This window comes from Ursus maritimus, unplaced genomic scaffold (assembly GCF_017311325.1).
Source record: "Ursus maritimus isolate PB19 unplaced genomic scaffold, ASM1731132v1 scaffold_21, whole genome shotgun sequence".
Classification (NCBI taxonomy): domain Eukaryota; kingdom Metazoa; phylum Chordata; class Mammalia; order Carnivora; family Ursidae; genus Ursus; species Ursus maritimus.
In genome coordinates this window covers 471,954-487,239 of record NW_024424564.1, presented here as the reverse complement: position 1 = coordinate 487,239, position 15,286 = coordinate 471,954, and the positions used below count along the sequence as shown (strand labels likewise).

At 48.2% G+C, this 15,286-nt stretch overlaps 1 protein-coding gene across 1 annotated transcript; it reads right to left on the bottom strand.

Annotated features, from left to right (window-relative positions):
- Nucleotides 1-11: 11 nt before the first annotated feature.
- On the bottom strand, nt 12-4,472 carry LOC121104378 (receptor tyrosine-protein kinase erbB-3-like). The gene is made up of 3 exons (XM_040637123.1): nt 4,391-4,472; nt 903-1,054; nt 12-380 (listed from the first exon to the last, which is right to left on the bottom strand). The coding sequence occupies exons 1-3, from the start codon at nt 4,470-4,472 to the stop codon at nt 126-128; spliced, it is 489 nt and encodes a 162-aa protein (XP_040493057.1). The 3' UTR covers nt 12-125.
- Nucleotides 4,473-15,286: the final 10,814 nt, after the last annotated feature.

The window sequence follows — 15,286 nt, the reverse complement described above, 5'->3', positions numbered from 1 at the left end:
GAGATCCGGCTCCAACTCCAGCCCCGCGGGATGAGGACCCTCGCCCTGGGGAGTCGTGGACCTTTAGCGCATTGGTCAAGGTGGTGGCCCCACGAAGGGGGCACTTAGTGAGCAGTCTTGGGTTATCATCGAGGAGGCACCTGTCTGCAGGTTGGCGGAGGGGCCAGACTAGAAGGAATCGGCGGGCACTGACCAGTGAGCTGAGTAAAACGGAGCTGGCGCAGAGCGTGGCTGGAGTTGGTGTGATAGTTCAGCATGACAAAGACGGCAAACTTCCCATCGTACACCTGAGTGCCCCGCACCACCCGGAGGTTGGGCAGTGGCAGCGTAGAGAACTCATTCATGGCCACGAGGACATAGCCAGTCACTTCTCGGATCCACTGTGATGGAACAGATCATGTCAGTGGGAGGGATGACAGGGCAAAAAGCCTCACTCCCCTCATTAAGGAATCCCTAACCCCTCTAATTCTAATTCCCACCATGGAGTAGGGAGTAGCTGGTGTCACACTGCTGTGTCCCTTCTGCCAAGGAAGACAGGTGGCAGAAGTGACTGAGGAATTCTAATCTCTTACCCTTTCCCTCTCAGAGCTCCTCATGCCAGGAGGGTCCTTGGCCCCCTCCTCATCTTCCTAGGTGCCCCTCTCCATTGGCTTCTGGTGCAGACCACTATCCCACCCCTGCCCGCTTCTCCTTGCCAGCCCCTGTGCATCCCTGGCTACAGACACCAGACCAGAGGTCCGATTCCAGCCACCATCCCCATAAACACACAGGTGTGGGTCTTGCGAACTGCAGAGTTTGAGGAATGCTGACTCCAGCAGAGGGTAGCCCTGAGGAAGGGAAGGGGGCTTCTGTGGGGAGGCTGAAGGGGGAAGAGGTTGCGGTAGGGAGTCAGGCACTCTAACCTGCAGGAAGGAGAGGTCGGCGTTGTGTCCTGTGAGCACAATCTCGAGGTTCCCCATCACCACCTCGCACCTCTCGTAGAGCTTATACAAGGTCTGGTACTGGTTCTCGGCATCACCCGTCACGCTCAGCCCATTCAGAGTCCCAGGACACACTGCTCAAAGTGGGGGTGAGAATGTCAGACAGCTGGACCCAAGTTTTTGGCCTGGTCCCCCAAAATCATCCCCTCGGTTGCCCTCCTACAGGAACATTCAACAAGATCAAGAAGCAGCCTCCTCCAACCGTCATCCCTAGAGAAAAAAGGCCTATGTTGGACTGAGATCCTCTCTGGAATCCCCTCACCATCTCTCCGAACAGGCAGGTGCAAAGGTTTTCCACCACAGCCGCCTCCATGCCTCTTTCAGGTATGACTTTGGGTGCTAAGGAGTTAATCAAAGAGGATGTAGGGTTTTCTCTCCCTCCCTAGAGAGGTTAGAAAAGGACCACAACTTGGTTACCCTCCTCTTCCCTTCCCCCTCTCTGACCAGGGTACTTACTTCTCTACCCCCATCCTGCCTCTCTCTAGGTCCTGGAATAAATATCTCTTTGGGGCGAGCACACAGCCCCTATTGTGTCTACTGAGGGTGGGATGGGGGCAGAGGGTGGGGGCAGTGCCCAGGGCCACAGTTCAGCCCACAATGCAGCAATTCTGTCTAGGAGGAGGGTCTGCTCCACCCTGTCCCGAGACACCCTGTCCTCAGTAGCACCGCCCCCCTCCACCCTCAAGGCTTGGGCTCAGACAAGTGACCTCACGAGAGGGGGAGCTCTGGTGGGGAGAGGGGGTCAATGTGAGCTTTGTCTTTAAAGCTGAAAGATAAGGAGCTGGTTGCCTACCCCACACCCCCCCTTCCTAAACTCTGGCTTCCCTTTCCCTTCCCCTATCCCAATACACCCCAGCTCCTCAGAATCACACTTTCCAGCAAATACACAGTCGCCTGGAGGGAAACAGCAGAGGATTCCCCCCATTCTAAGCCTTTCACCCCATTTCATTGTCAAAAGATTCATTAAAAAGCTTTCCAACATGGCAATCCTCATGAGGCGTGCCAGTCTTGGGGGTTCACTTGACCTTGTAGGTATGGAGGATACAGGGGCTATGGGAAATCTTGGCCCCTGAAGCCCGACCCGTCTCTTTGCTCTGGCTCACTGACAGACTGTGAGGATGGTGGGGGGTAGATACCACCTGTTCCAACCACCCTTCCCGGAGGCGCTGGCAGCTTAGCAGGAGGGCGGGAGTGGGAACGGAGGAAGGGAGGTCAATGAGGCCCCAACCCCTCCTCCTAGATACACCCCTAGTCTGACCACTTGACCTTTGAGGGCTCCCATTCCCTATTGCTTCCCACAATGGGAAGGAAGGGGGTGGGCTAGACCCAGCAGAGGGGTAAACGGGCTGGGAGCTCCCAGAGGAGCCTGGGAACTCTAGGGTCCTTGGGTTAAAATGAAAGAAACTAGGAAGGTTAGTCATTTAGGGAACAGCCCCTTCCTGGCAGTACACCCCCTCTTCCAAGTTAAGGTGCCAATCGTTCTCCCCAGATAAGGGAGGAGCCAAGATTTCTGCACAGAGCAGTGGGGTATGTATGTGATGTGTGTGTACATGCGTGTGTCACACACACACGCACACAGATAAGTGTGTACCCAGCTCCCCCACTGGCCCAGAAATCTATACTGGTTCTGTCCTTGGGTTTCCTTATAAGGAAATAGTTCAGGTGGCCCCATCCATCCCACCTGCCTTTATGTGTTTGTGCAGACTCTGTGTCTGTGTCTGGAAGGCTACAGTGTTAGAGGTCCCAGTTCTCTGCCACCCTGAGGGTAAAGTCCATATTACACAAACAGGGAGCAAAGGGCCTGCTCAGGAAAAAAACATGAAAACCACCTCTAAGGAGGAACGGGCAGCTTGGGGAGCAGGGCAGGGGGAAGGGAAAAATCCCTGCTGTACCCAGGCACCAGGGGCCTAGGGAGGGGCCTGGGCACTCCTTTGGTAGAGAGCAGTGGGGTGGGTCAGACCAGGAATCTTCAGCCCCTCCTCAACCAGAGGCCTCCTCTCCAATATCCCCCACCCCCATCACAGCCAGGACAAAGGGACTATAGAAGGACTGAGACAGGGCCGGATGCCCAGAGGCTGCAGGATCCAGATAAAGGGTAAAGAAACCCAACCATGCCTGCCTCCTGTCTCCCTCAGGGAAGGTGGCCAGGATCTGGGACTCCTGGGTTCCTGGTTGAAGATTCCAAGGGTCTGGATGGGACCCTGATGCAGTCATTCTATTTGGTCCCTCCCACTCCAGTCCCCAGACCCCCGCCCTCCACCAGCTGGGAGTTTCACATTCAAGATCCCAGGTCTAAATTTAGGCCCAGCAACTGTGGGGGAAGCACAGGTGTTTCTCCCACTCCCACTCTGGGGAAGAGGCCCTGGCTGTGCCAAACCCCAAGCTGAGGTCTGAGGGAGGGGAAGAGATCAACAGGATTCCTCCAAGTCAAGCAACACTAGCACCCTCAGGTGTTCATGGTCCCAGAGACACCCCAAGGGGGTGGGCTCAGATGGTATGGGAGTTGGAGGAACAGATGAGCAATGTGACTCTTGTCCAGACTCCAAGAGACAGAGTCCAACAATAAACAGAACGTAGGTGGGGGAGAAGCTGGGCTTAGGAAGGACCTCCAGGACAGGAAGCTCAGAAGGTGGGAGAGATGCCCTGTTGGGTCTCAGGATAGGGAGGGAAAAGACAAACTGAGAAACACAGGTTGGAAGTCCTTGACCCTACAGCTCCTGGCCCAGAGCCTTGTCCATAGTAGATGCTCAATAAATATTAATGGGATTGATCTGGGTCTTGACAAAGAGAGGTTGGTCAAGTCAGGGACCAGCCAGCTTTATTATTTTCAGGAAAAGAGGGAGGTCAGCCTCTGCGTGGTCTCTCACCCTGATGTCACCTGTACTTGGCCCTTTGGTTAGTCTCAGCCCTTCCCAGGGCACTCACGGAAGAGGAGGTGCCAATCTTGTTTTTCCAAACGCGGAGAACAACAACCCCCTCCAACCCTTCCATAGCTCCGCCCTGTCGGCAAAACAACGAAACTGGAGGTGCTGAAACCCGAGGGGTGGGGTTGGGGAACAGACTGAGAGCCCCCACCCCCTTCTCCAAGACCTCCACCTCCGATCATCTCCTCACGTTTACAGAACGGAGGTCCCAGCTCCCCTCCCTACAGGGCCCCTCGGAAGTGTGATCTCTCTCGGCGTCAGTCCCCTCGAGAGAGAGACAAATCAGAAGGCCGGGGACGCGCGGCGGAGGGTTGTGTGTGCGGGGGAGTGTGATCAGGTCCGACCCCGCCCGGACCGCGCCGAGAACCCGAACCTGACGGTCCCTGCCTAGGTGGCCCCAGCGGAGCCGCCCCTGCCCTCCAGGATTCCGCGCTCTCGGTTCGGGATCCCGGGTCCCGAGACGGCCGGTGCTCCCGCGCCGCTTACCTGCCTGGGAGTTGCCCACCTCGGAGCCCCCGGCCAGGTTGAGAAGGAAGCCCAGCACCTGCAGAGCCGCCTTCGCCCTCATGGCTCCCGCGGAGGGCGACGGCAGCCCCGCCGAATCCGGCCCGGGGGGGCCCCTGGACTAGGACATCGAAGCGGAGCCACCTGAGCCGCCAGCGACTCGGGAGCGGCGGCAGAGGACGTTGCAAACTGCAATCGGAGCCGGAGCCAGAGTCCGGGGCGGGATAGCAGGGGAGGGGTGTATGTCTGTGAGAGGGCGAAGGAGGGAGCGCAGGGGGAGGGGGTGAGTCACGGCCGCGCCCCCTCCGGCGCGAGGCTGGCGTGGAGCTGGCTGGAGCCGCCGACTGGCCGCCGCGAGCGCGCCCCACGCCGCAGTGCGTGCCCGCTTGGGCCCCGCACAGCGAGCACGGGTCTCACCGCAACCTTTCTGCGGGAGCTAAGGGGAGGCCAGGATTCCAAACGCCCCCAAATGCCTCCAAAGGGAAAAGGTACTGGGGGTGGGGAGAGCGCTTCGAAGCCCGGCCCCCTGAAAGTTGGCCTCGCCCATTAACCAAATCACTCAACTTCCCTAGCCGGTTGGGTCACTTGGGGGATTTTCTCTCTGAATATTTTTTTCTGTGTGTGTTTTAGGAGGAAGGTGTTTGCCTCACGCTCAGGCCACCTCAGTTTCCCCGGAAGCCCCTCGAAACCCCATAATTCATCTACCCTGCCGAGGAACCCGAGCCCCAGAGACCGCGTGAAATCGCACTGTCTCCGGCCGCTTCCTCCTCCAGACCCGGCGCCGGCCCGGCCTCTCCGGGGGATTTGGCTGGGGGGGCGGGGGCGGGGGTGGTTTGCAGCCTGGGAACAGTCCCGAAGCCCGCCTTTTCATTTCCACCCCGGGAGGGGCTCCCGCACCTGTCGCGGTCCCCTCTGCTGCCCCCCACGGCCGCCTGGGAGAACAGCTGCCTCTCCTTCCACACTGGAGGCACCGCGCCGTCGGGGCGGCCGGAGTTCCCGCCTCTTTAATGCGGACCCACACCGGCAAGACGGTCCCCACTACAGGCGTTCACATCTTCTCGGGCGCCTTCCCAGCCCGGGCTCGCGCTGGGAAGGGGGACGTAAAGAGGGCACTAGAGACTGCGTCCACGAACGGCACGGACCTCTGGCACCTCTAGCACCAGCTCCCGGATCCTGGCCGCAGGCGGTCGGGCGCACGGCGAGTGGCTGCCCCAAACCCTGCCAGCCTCCGGCCGGATCCGATGGGCGCCCCCTGGTGCCCAACGGGCGGCAGTGAAGCCCCACAGAGCGTCGCACTTCAGATTCCTAAAATTGGCAATCTGGATCTCGTCCAGAGAGCCTAATTATTTTCCCAAGTTTCAAGCCAAAGACCCAAACCCTTGATGAAGAAAAATTTCTCGCCTTACTGAGCCAAGATTGCCGGCTGAAATTCTTTATAAACTTGCTCTGTATTGATATGCACCTGGAGCGCCCATTCTCTACTGGAGACTTACCTTTGCCCTCAGGCGTTGGCCTTGCCCCGGACACTTGCATAACAGTCATAATAGTAATAGCAACAGGGAAACATTAACATATACATACATATATCACTTCATTTGCAAACGTTTCCTCAAACTTAGATAATGTTTCACTTAACATAAACATGTGAGGTAGGCAACATCACTCCATTTTACAGAACTGGAAGTGTGTGAATCCTCCGAGGTCACCCATCTGGTAACAGTGGATCAGGAGAGGGAGCGCAGGGTTTTGCGTAGATTTCTTCTGTCACGGAGCCTGGAGCTTCATCGGCTCAGAAGCGAGTTCTCATCAGCTGACTGAGCTACGGGCATTTTAAGTGGCCTTTCCTTTTATTAAGCACCCACCTAATGTTCAAGGCTCTGGTTGTGAAAGAGAAAACCCTCCTTAGTTTCTTTGTGAAACAGTTGTATCTATCTACAAGGTTGTTAGAATGCAATGAGAAAAGGCTAAGTAGAGCTCTTAATTACAGTGTCATGCTGGTCCTTTAAGAAGCGTTCCATGAGGGGCACCTGGGTGGCTCAGTCAGCTAAGCCACCGACTCTTGGATTCCTCCCCAGTCAGGATTTCCTGGTGGTGGGATCCAGCTCGCGGTCAGGCTCAGAGTGGAGTCCGCTTCAGATTCTTTCTCCCTCTCTCAAGCAGATACATAACATATATTTTTAAAAGATTTAATTTATTTGAGAGAGAAAGAAAGCAGGCACGAGGCAGGGGGCAGAGGGAGAGGGAGAAGCAGACTCCTGCTGAGCAGGGAGCTGGACCTGGGCCTCAATACCAGGACCCTGGGATCATGACCCCAGCGGAGGGAAGATGGTTAACCAACTGAGCCACCCAGGCACCCCAATAAATAAAATCTAAAAAAAAAAAAGCATTCAATGAATGCTAGCTGTATTTATTCCTATTATCGACAACCCCACTTTTCCCCTCTCCAACTAGATCCCAAGGTGTGTTTGCTGGTATACATTCTTAGACATAGAGAGACATTACGCTAAACATCAGAGATATGAACACTGTTTTAAAGCGGACACCTAAGGGACCATCTGTGTTGGGTTCTGCCCTCAATGTATAAATGAAGAAAGGGAGGCTTTATTGACAAAAGCTCTCAGAAGTTATCTAGAATCCCTTATCTGAATTTACTCTTAGCTGATGACTGGTTCTTACTTTACTGTGAAAATAAAAGTAATCAAAAGAAAACATAGTTATCTTTCTACCACCAATCTGGCCGATTTACTTCCCTCCTCCATTACATACTCGGACTTCCATCTTGTTACAATGAATCATTCTTGCTGCTATTTAAGCCAACTGTCCCCTCCCATTTCCATCTCTCACCCCCACCTTCCAGTTCTATACCTTAGTCTCTTCCTTCTTCCCTTTCTCCTGTATTATTCCCTTTCTCCTATATTATCAAGTTTTCTACTAGATCATTCCCATTAGCATACAAATGTTCCGTAATATCTACCACCTTAAAAATTAAAAAAAAAAACAAAAACTTCCGGGGCACCTGGGGGGCTCAGTCAATTAAGCATCTGCCTTTGGCTCAGGTCATGATCCCAGGGTCCTGGGATTGAGCCCCACATCGGGCTCCTTGCTCAGCAGGGAGCCTGCTGCTCCCTCTCCCTGCCTCCCCCCCCCCATTCATGCGCCCGTGCTCTCTCTCTCTGACAAATAAATAAATAAATCTTTAAAAAGTATAAATAAATAAATAAACAAATAAATAAAACTTTCTTTGACCTCATGGCTTTCTAGTCCTTTGCTCCTAACTGCTGCAAGATATTCTATGTGAATCCCTATGCTTTCTTTTTTTTTTTTTTTTAAGATTTTATTTATTTATTCGACAGAGATAGAGACAGCCAGCGAGAGAGGGAACACAGCAGGGGCAGTGGGAGAGGAAGAAGCAGGCTCATAGCGGAAGAGCCTGATGTGGGGCTCGATCCCATAACGCCGGGATCACGCCCTGAGCCAAAAGCAGACACTTAACCGCTGTGCCACCCAGGCGCCCCCCTATGCTTTATTTCTTTGCTACTCCAGTAAGTGCCTTCAGCTTCCCACTACCACAAGTGATGCTGCATGTGGACATTTCTCCTTTAGTTCTGTGATAATTTCTTGTGCATTTTGAGCTCCAAGCTCTCTGGAATGTCACACCATCAACGGTGGGATTTCTATATCTCAACTTCCACACCAGCACTTTACTTTATTCAAGTTGCCAATTTTCCCATTTGCCATGAATTTAAAATATCTCCTTGCATTTCTTTAATTATTAGTATGTTTGAGCATCTTCTCAAATTTTTTCTTACTTTTGGTTTTCTCTTTTATAAACTGTCTCTGTTTCCTTTGCCAGTTTTTCTATAGGGATTCCCATATTTTTACATTGATTTTCATCAGTTTATTGTATAGTTTAGATATTAGTCCTTTGTTCATTTTAGACATTGCAAATATCTTTTCACAACTTTCATCATTACCTCTGTCAATATTGTTATTCGAACAGATGTCCTTAATTTTGGTGTAATCTAATTAATCAACTTTACACTTCTTATGGTTTGTGATCTGGATATTTCTAAAGATTTTCTTCCCCACCTATTTATTGAGATATGGTTGAGATATAATCAATATACAATAAACTGCATGTATTTAAAGTCTACAATTTGATGACTTTTGACTTACATATATAACCATAACCACGATCAAAATAATAATTTATCCACCACCCAGGAACATTTCCTCATTCCCTTTTGTCATCCCTCCTTCCTATTTTTTTTAACTTTTAAAAAAGATTTTATTTATTAATTCATGAGAGACAGAGAGAGGCAGAGGGACAAGCAGACTCCCCATGGAGCAGGGAGCCGGATGCAGGACTCAATCACAGGACCCCGGGATTACGACCTGAGGTGAAGGCAGTCAGTTAACTGGCCCAGCCACCCAGGCGCCCTGTAATCCCTCTTTCCTAATCCCCCTTAGTCTCACTCTGCTTTACCACAGCATGCATATATTCAGTTGTTCAAGTACTATTTTATTTGTTGATAGTAGTAGATTTGTAATGCTAAAAAAATACTAGCACTACACAGTAAAAATGGGCATTTGTTTTTAGTTATTTTTAGGGGAGAAAGTTTCAAGGGAGGTATTTTACACACAGTATCATTTGAACTGGATCTTGTCAAATAAATACATAGAAGAAGTAAAAGGTATAGTAAGTTTCATATAATATAAAACCCCTGTGAGTAATTATGCAAAAAATGAACAAAAATACATACACAATTAGAACTAATAAGAACATTAAAAAAAGATTTCTGAGGGACACCTGGGTCGTTCAGTTGGTTAAGAGTCTGCCTTTGGCTCAGGTCATGATCCTGGGTCCTGGGATTGAGCCCCACATTGGGTTCCTTGCTCAGCAGGGAGCCTGTTTCTCCCTCTGCCTGTTGCTCCCCCTGCTTGTGCTCTCTCTCTATGTCACATAAATAAATTAAAAAAAAAAAAAAAGATTTCCAAGTACAAACCACAATATTACCCAAGCAATAGTATTTATATTGGTTCTTTTTTTTTCTTTTCCTTTTTTTTTTTTTTTTAAGATTCCATTCATTTATCTGAGAGTGAGAAAGAATGAGTGGGAGGAAGGGCGGAGGGAGAGGGAGAAGCAGGCTCCCCGATGAGCAGGGAGCCCCACTCGGGGCTGGATCCCAAGACCTAAAGATTATGACCTGAGCCCAAGGCAGATGCCCAACCAACTGAGCCACCCAGGTGCCCCAGTTATCTTGGTTCTGAAACTGAATAATGAGTGGCACCTGGGTGGCTCAATTGGCTAAGCCTCTGCTTTCAGCTCAGGTCATGATCCTGGGGTCCTGGGATGGAGCCCCTGTGGGGCTCCCTGCTCAGTCGGGAGTCTGCTTCTCTCTCTTCCTCTGCCCCTTCCCCGGCTTGTACTCTCTCTGTCTCTCTGTCTCAAATAAATAAATAAAATCTTAAAAATAAATAAATAAATAAAACTGAAAAATGAAAATGCATGAAATGAATGCTCTTGGCCCATCTCCCTTATGTATGTACATACAAATATTCTAAGTAAAATACCAGTTAACTTAATCAGTGTATTAAAAAATAATTATCTGGGGGCACCTGGCTGGCTTAGGCAGAAGAGCATGTGACTCTTGATCTCAGGGTTGTGAGCTGTGAGTTCAAACCCCATGGTGGATGTAGAGCCTAGTTTAAATAAATAAGTAAGTAAGTAAATAAATAAATAAATAAAATATCTGCACAGTATTTTTCTAGTTTCTGAAAAACTCACATAAAGTAGTAAACTGTTCTTGAAAGTCTATAGAGCATACCTGTAAAATCATCTGGGTTTAGACTTTTGGGTAGAAAACTCTTTGACTAATATTCTAATTTCTTTAATGCTTGATGGCATTTTTAAGTTTTTACTATCTTCTTGACCCATTTTGCTATTTATATTTTCCCAGAAATTTATTCATTTCATATAGGTTTATAAATTCGCTAGTATATGGTTATTAATAATGCTGTGATTATTTTCAAAAAATATCTGTTGTTTCTATGTCCCATTTTCATTCTATATTTTGCTTATTTTCTTCTTCTTTTTTTTTTTTAAAGATTTTATTTATTTATTTGACAGAGATAGAGACAGCCAGCGAGAGAGGGAACACAGCAGGGGGAGTGGGAGAGGAAGAAGCAGGCTCGTAGCGGAGGAGCCTGATGTGGGGCTCGATCCTGGAACGCCGGGATCACGCCCTGAGCTGAAGGCAGACGCTTAACCGCTGTGCCACCCAGGTGCCCCTTCTTCTTCTTCTTTTTCTTCTTTTTCTCCTTCTTCTTCTTCTTCTTCTTCTTCTTCTTCTTCTTCTTCTTCTTCTTCTTCTCTCTTTCTTTCTTTCTTTATCATTCTAACTAGAGCTTTTTGTTTCCCCTCTGGTTTATTGATTATATTATTCCCTTTATCCTTATTTCTTCTCTGTGTACTAATAGATTTAGCTTGTTAACTATATATCGTTCTTCTGTATTGCAGTTTATGATTTATCTGCATGATTCATCAGTTTCTGAGAGTGTATGTTAAAATCTCCAGTTCTAATAACTGATGCATTCTTGAGTGCTTTTTCATTTGTCTCCAAACATTTTTTTGTTTCTTTCAAATGTATTTAATATTCTATATCTCTAATTAAAGCTTTAATTGTATCTTAGAAAATCTGACAAACTTTTATTTAGTTTAAAATATTTTATAATTTCTCTTACTTCTTTTCTTTTTTAAGATTTATTTGAGGGGCTCCTGGGTGGCTCAGTCGTTAAGCATCTGCCTTTGGCTCAGGTCATGATCCCAGAGTCCTGGAATCGAGTCCCACATCGGGCTCCCTGCTCTGCTGGGAGCCTGCTTCTTCCTCTCCCACCCCCCCTGCTTGTGTTCCCTCTCTCGCTGGCTGTCTCTCTCTGCCTGTCAAATAAATAAGTAAAATCTTCAAAAAATAATAAGATTTATTTGAGAGAGAGAGTGTGCACCCTCGCTCGCACAGAGGGGCAGGGGCAGAGGGAGAGAAAGAATCTCAAGCAGACTCTCCACTGAGCTTAGAGCCCGATGCAGGGCTCAGTCTCACTACCCTGAGATCATGATCTGAGCTGAAATCAAGAGTCAGAGGCTTAACCGACGAAGCCACCCAGGCGCCCCTCTCTTACTCCTTTTTTAATCCAAGGTATACTAATAGTATGTCCTTAGATTCCAGATATTTGGGGATTTAATAAGCTATCCTTTAAGTAGTTATTTCTCATGTTATTGCATTACAGTCATAGAACATGGGCTGTGTAATACTGATTCTTTAAATCGTAGCATTGGGGCACCTGGCTGGCTCAGTCCATGGAGCACACAACTCTTGATCTTGGGATCATGAGTTCAAGCCCCACATTGGGCACAGAGATTACTTAAAAAAAAAAAAAAAAAAGTAAAGGGGCACCTGGGTGGCTCATTCAGTCAAGCATCCAAGTCTTGATTTTGGCTCAGGTTAGGATCTCAGGGTTGAGCTCTGTGTGGGGCTTCGCACTCAGTGGGGAGCCTGCTTGTTCCTCTCCCTCTGCTCCTCCCCCCCTCAATTAAATAAATAAATAAAATCTTTTTTAAAAAATAAAGGATTCCTCTGTTAAAAAAATAAAAATAAAAAATAAATTTAAAAAATTAAAATGTAGCATTAAGACTTCCTTTGTAACTTAGTACATAGTCTTTAAAGATTTTATTTATATATCTGAGAGAGAGAGAGAGAGCACGAGCAGGGGGAGGGGAAGAGGGAGACAGAGAAGCAGCCTCCCCGCTGAGGGTGGAGCCCAAGTCAGGGCTCAGCACAGGGCTTGACCCCAGAGCCCCAAGATCATGACCTGAGCCGGAAGTCAGCTGCTTAACCAATTGAGTCACCCAGGCGCCCCTTGATCCATCTGTTTCTAAGAGAGCTATGTAAGGGGTGCCTGGGTGGCACAGCGGTTAAGCGTCTGCCTTCGGCTCAGGGCGTGATCCCGGTGTTGTGGGATCGAGCCCCACATCAGGCTCTTCCACTATGAGCCTGCTTCTTCCTCTCCCACTCCCCCTGCTTGTGTTCCCTCTCTCGCTGGCTGTCTCTATCTCTGTCAGATAAATAAATAAAATCTTAAAAAAAAAAAAAGATCTATGTAAGTATTTATTTTTGTTTTAAATTTATCAATTGCTGTTTTATAAGTGTAAAAAAAAAGTGTAAAACAGAATAATAGTACTTTCTCATATAATTGTAATGACTTGTATGAATTAATACATAGGAAGTCTGTAGAGCATGACCGGCACATAGAAGGTGCTTGATGACGGCACCGGAGGAGGTGATGCCAAGTGCAATACGCCAGGCAAAGAAAGACGACTATCATACGGCGTCACTCATCTGTGGAACATAAGAAATGAGAAGATCGGTAGGAGAAGGAAGGGAAGAAGGAAGGGGGGGTAATCAGAAGGGGGAATGAAGCACGAGAGACTATGGACTCTGAGAAACAAACTGAGGGCTTCAGAGGGGAGGGGGTGGGGGAATGGGATAGACCGGTGATGGGTAGTAAGGAGGGCACGTATTGCATGGTGCACTGGGTGTTATACGCAACTAATGAATCATCGAACTTTACATCAAAAACTGGGGATGTGCTGTATGGTGACTAATATAACAAAATAAAAATTTATTATAAAAAAAAGAAGGTGCTTGATGAAGTTAACTATTACTATTTATTTATTTATTTATTTATTTATTTATTTATTTATAAGTCATCAAGTTTAATCTGCATCCCATTGCAGATCTCACTGAAAAGCAGATTCCGATTCTGCTTGTCAGGATGTGTGGGTGAGGCCCTGCATTTCGCGTGACTCAGCATGTCTAGCAAGCATCCAGAGATGTGGACGCTTCCGTCAACGACTCCGTCTTTGAGTAGCACGGTCCTGGAGCTTGTATCTCAACCTGCTGAAAGTACCTGGATGGAGCGGCTTTGAAGAAACAGGCGATCACCAACACCCACCTGTGTCACTTCTGTGACTAGGCCTTCCTGACAGACGGCTGCCTCTCCCAGCCTCCAAGGGCTGCCCCAGGACCTGGCAGAGGAAAAGCCAGACTTGGGCTCTCGGTCCTGCTACCCCTGGGGGCTCCCAGTGCTGCACAAAGTCCTGGGCAACAGGGGGTGGGAGTGGGGCAGGACTAAAGATTTTATTTATTTATTTGTTTGTTTGTTTGTTTGTTTATTTATTTATAAATTCTTCTCTTCCTCCTCCTCCCCTTCCTCCTCCTCTTTCTTATTCAAAAGAGGGAGGGTGGAGGGGCGCCTGGGTGTTGCAGTCGCTGAGCATCTGCCTTCGGCTCAGGCTCAGGGCGTGGTCCTGGCATTCTGGGATCGAGCCCCGCATCGGGCTCTTCCACTGTGAACCTGCCTCTTCAGCCTGCTTCTTCCTCTCCCACTCCCCCTGCTTGTGTTCCCTCTCTTGCTGTCTGTCTCTCTGTCAAATACATAAATAAAATCTTAAAAAAAAATTATTAAAAAAAAAAAAGCGAGAGGGTGGAGACCACAGAGGGAGGGAGAGAGAAAGAATCCTAAACAGACTCCATGCCGAGCTTGGAGCCCAACTCCGAGCTGATAACACAACCCTGAGATCAGGACCTGAGCCAAAATCAAGAGTTGGTTAGGGCAACCGAATCATCCCTAAAGATTTTATTTTTAAGTAATCTCTATACACAATGTGGAGCTCAAATTTACAACCCCAAGATTACTGACTGAGTCAGCCAGGTGCCCCAAGCTATTACTATTTATGTATTTTGAGCCTATATTGCCAAGCACATTTATGTTGGTTATATTTTCATCTTTTCTTTGTTTATCATTATGTAATACTCTCTCCTTGGCCCCATATTTTTTTAAAGATTAATTAATTATTTAGTAATTATTAATTAATAATTAATTAATTATTTTTGGGAGAAGGGTAGAGGGAGAGAGAATCGTTTTTTGTTTTTTGTTTTTTTTTTAAGATTTTATTTATTTATTTGACAGAGAGAGACAGCCAGCAAGAGAGGAAACACAAGCAGGGGGAGTGGGAGAGGAAGAAGCAGGCTCAGAGCGGAAGAGCCGGATGTGGGCTGGATCCCACAACGCCGGGATCACGCCCTGAGCCGAAGACAGACGCTCAGCCGCTGTGCCACCCAGGCGCCCCTGGGAGAGAGAATCTTAAGCAGACTCCACAATGAGCATGGAGCCAAGGTGGGGCTCTATCTCAGGACCCTGAGATCACCACCTGAGCCGAAATCAAGAGTCTGATTCTCAACCGACTGTGCCACCCAGGTGCCATGGCCCCATAATTTTTTGCCTTGAATTTTATCACCTATTACATAAAAAAAAAAATTTATTTTAAGTAGGCTCCAGGCCCAGGATGGGCCTTGAACTCATCATGCCCCTGATACCAACAGTCACGTTCCTCACCGACTGAGCCAGCCAGGCAGCACCCTTTTGTCTTTGGTTAAAAAAAATTTTTTTTTAAAGTATTTTATCACATATTAAAACCCAATTTACTTTTGGTTTGTTTGTTTATTTATTTATTTATTTATATTTATTTTTTGCCTGGCAAAGCTTTTCCCGTGATCACAGATTGAGTTTCTAGGGAAGCCATCACTAAGATGGAGAATAGAGTGCAGGCAGTTTATTAGTGAGTGCTGTTGGGATCAACCCGGAAAGAAAGGAAGCGAGATTGGACAGAAGGAGAAATTGATGGCTGAGCAGTCCCAAGGCTTCAACTAATTCTGAAGGGAACTGTGAAAAAAGGTTATATCTCACACTCTGTAGAGCAAGTGTTTTACCAAGGCATGTGACATACTTGGCACTTCCTGCTCAACCAGTCCACGTGGC

Bases quoted from the DNA above. Each gene is read 5' to 3' on its own strand.
- LOC121104378 (XM_040637123.1), bottom strand. From the start codon at position 4,472: ATGAGGGCGAAGGCGGCTCTGCAGGTGCTGGGCTTCCTTCTCAACCTG. The intron at 1,055-4,390 runs GTAAGCGGCGCG...CACTTTGAGCAG, and splicing joins GGTGGGCAACTCCCAGGCAG to TGTGTCCTGGGACTCTGAAT. The intron at 381-902 runs GTTAGAGTGCCT...GTTCCATCACAG, and splicing joins CCGACCTCTCCTTCCTGCAG to TGGATCCGAGAAGTGACTGG.